Below are 2534 nucleotides of genomic sequence, written 5' to 3'. Positions count from 1 at the left end.
ATATCGTTAATTTTATTATATTGTTATAATAAATTTGTATAATTTATTATATCATGTATATACTATAACAATTAACCAGTTGTTAATAGTTTAAATACTAGACGTTTTTACTATTGTTCTATAATAGGGAGTAACCATGAGGTGAGTTTTATTTTAATTTGCCAAAAAATATTTTAGTGCAAAAAAACAAATTTTTCCGAGGCATGCTTATTATTTATCCAATAACAAAAAAAAGATTTATTTTTAGAACATTTTATCCTTCAACTCTTATGTCAGATAAAATCTTCAAGCGATGAGGGATGAAATAATTGGAACCAAAAAATCACCATAATGTTATGCATTATATTATTCCAATAATGTATTAATAATTATAATAACACAATTAATAATATTAATACATATCTATTCCATTTTGATAAACATTTTTTCAAACTGTAAAATAGAAAATCATTAATGAAAATTGACATCACTCTAACACACCCCGGACAAGTACTTGGCGAGCAGATTCGTGGTTTTGTCACAGTAACAGTAAATTCCCCGACATTGATTAAAGGTGTTACTGTTAATGTATTAGGCCAAAGCCATACTTATTTACACGCGGACTGTGACAACGTACTCAACTGTAAATAAGCGCCGTGTTGCTCATCATCACACTGTTACTGAGCACGTGAACACAAAAGTCTATCAGTCTCCAGACTTTCCTGTTATTGAAGAATTACACAACCACAACATTTCTTTGACCACTGAATTAGCACCAGGAAAGTATGACTACCCCTTTGTCTTTCAACTTCCACAAGGACTTCCTTCATCACAATTTTTTACTGGGAGGAATGTGTCGGTGACTTACCAAATCTCCGCCAAAGTTATTTCGAAGAACAATTCAACAACAAAGTCGAGTGGATTTGTCCTTCCCGTTTGCATTTCAACACAGCGACACATCCCACGTCCAAAGATGTTTGTCGATAACACGGCACCCCTCTCAATACAACTCGCAATAGACGACGAAATCCCAGCAGTTGGCGATGTCGTCACTGGAACTCTCCAATTAAGAAATGACTCACAGCATAACGTTACTATGACTGCTTCTTTCTGCGCAGTGCACACATACAGAAATACTCGATGTGAAGTGTTCTCTGGCACAACAGCATTTCCCGTGTTTGGCCCACGTTCGACGAACAGTGCGCCTTTTAATATGAGTGTACCTATTGACATCCCTCTTTCTATCTCTAATGACCCTTTTAATGTCTCAAATTATATCAAAATTGACGGGAGTTATGGGGGAAAGTCTTTCCAAATGCTCTGCCCAATACAAATTGGGTGTGACATGATCGATCCGCGAATGATGTGTGAGCGCGCCGCTGTTTTTGGCGGGCGACGGGACTTCACAAAAGCCACTGCGTTCTATGGCAAGCACTTCCGAGTCCCTCCCCACTATGAAAATATCACCAACCCAAATCTCCCAATAGGAGTCGAAGAGATAGAAGGCGTGGACGGACAGAACTACTTTGTGTCACACTTCTCGAGACAATGCAGTTTCACCCCCGACATGCAAAACGGGTGTAATATCCCATACCCGTCATATAATTCCGCAATGCTCCCACCAGGATGGGCTATGGGAATGGACTATGGTGAGACTTATTTCATCGATCACAACACGAGAAGTACGACTTGGGTCGACCCAAGACCTATGGAACAAAGAATAGTACCACATATTGCTTTGAATAAGACTGCAACGTTCACCGTTGAAATTATTAAGGCGACGGGACTCCCCATTTTGGGGTGGGGATTTCCAGATCCGTACGCTTGCGTTTGGGACGAGAAACAGAAATGGGTGTCGACAGGGGTAGTCCCGAAGAGTATTGATCCAGTCTTTACTAAGAATAATACACTGAGTTTCAAAGTTGAAAAGGACCGAAGGAATGTGATGGTTTATCTTTACGACAAACATAAAATCACATACGACGTCTTTATGGGCGCAATCAATTTCGATTTGCAATACTTCCCACCAGACGTCTCTATTCAGGACTGGTTCCAATTGAGCTGCTTTGGAGAGAAGGAAACGGCAATTACTGGGAAAGTGTTGATGAAAGTGTGCTACCGAGTCAATGAAGACGTTAACAATGTCGCTGTCGATATCATAGGGAAATCCCCATTACTGCAAGACTATTATCCATATACACACTTCATCATGGATCAAATTGAAAAACAGAACAAGGCAAGAACTGAAAAGAAATTACCTGAAAACTCAATGATGATGTGTGAAGGAAAAATTATCTGTAGAAATCCAATTTAAATCAATTTTTTTCATTTTTTTGATGGTTATTCTTAAAAATTTGTTGCTATTTTTTATTCTTTTGATAAACCAAACAATTACATTTCAACTTATAAATTTTCAATTAAATAATCATTTTTTTGTTATCTCTAAAATTGTTCGAATAAGTTAATATTGGTGGTTATATTTATTGTTTTATCGTTATGATAATTTTATTTAAGTATACTTGTCTTGATAATATAAAAAACAAAAATACTATGAA

General features: G+C 36.9%; 1 protein-coding gene across 1 annotated transcript; it reads left to right on the top strand.

The window, feature by feature from the left end:
• Positions 1 to 453: 453 nt before the first annotated feature.
• On the top strand, positions 454 to 2293 carry EIN_329180 (hypothetical protein; the record flags this gene model as incomplete). The annotated part of the gene is made up of 2 exons (XM_004185489.1): positions 454 to 522; positions 575 to 2293. 2 exons carry the CDS (start codon positions 454 to 456, stop codon positions 2291 to 2293), a joined length of 1788 nt encoding a protein of 595 aa, XP_004185537.1.
• Positions 2294 to 2534: the final 241 nt, after the last annotated feature.

This window comes from Entamoeba invadens (genome assembly GCF_000330505.1).
Source record: "Entamoeba invadens IP1 unplaced genomic scaffold scaff_1105074725601, whole genome shotgun sequence".
NCBI classification, from domain to species: Eukaryota; Evosea; order Mastigamoebida; family Endamoebidae; genus Entamoeba; species Entamoeba invadens.
This window is presented reverse-complemented; position numbering and strand designations above follow the sequence as displayed.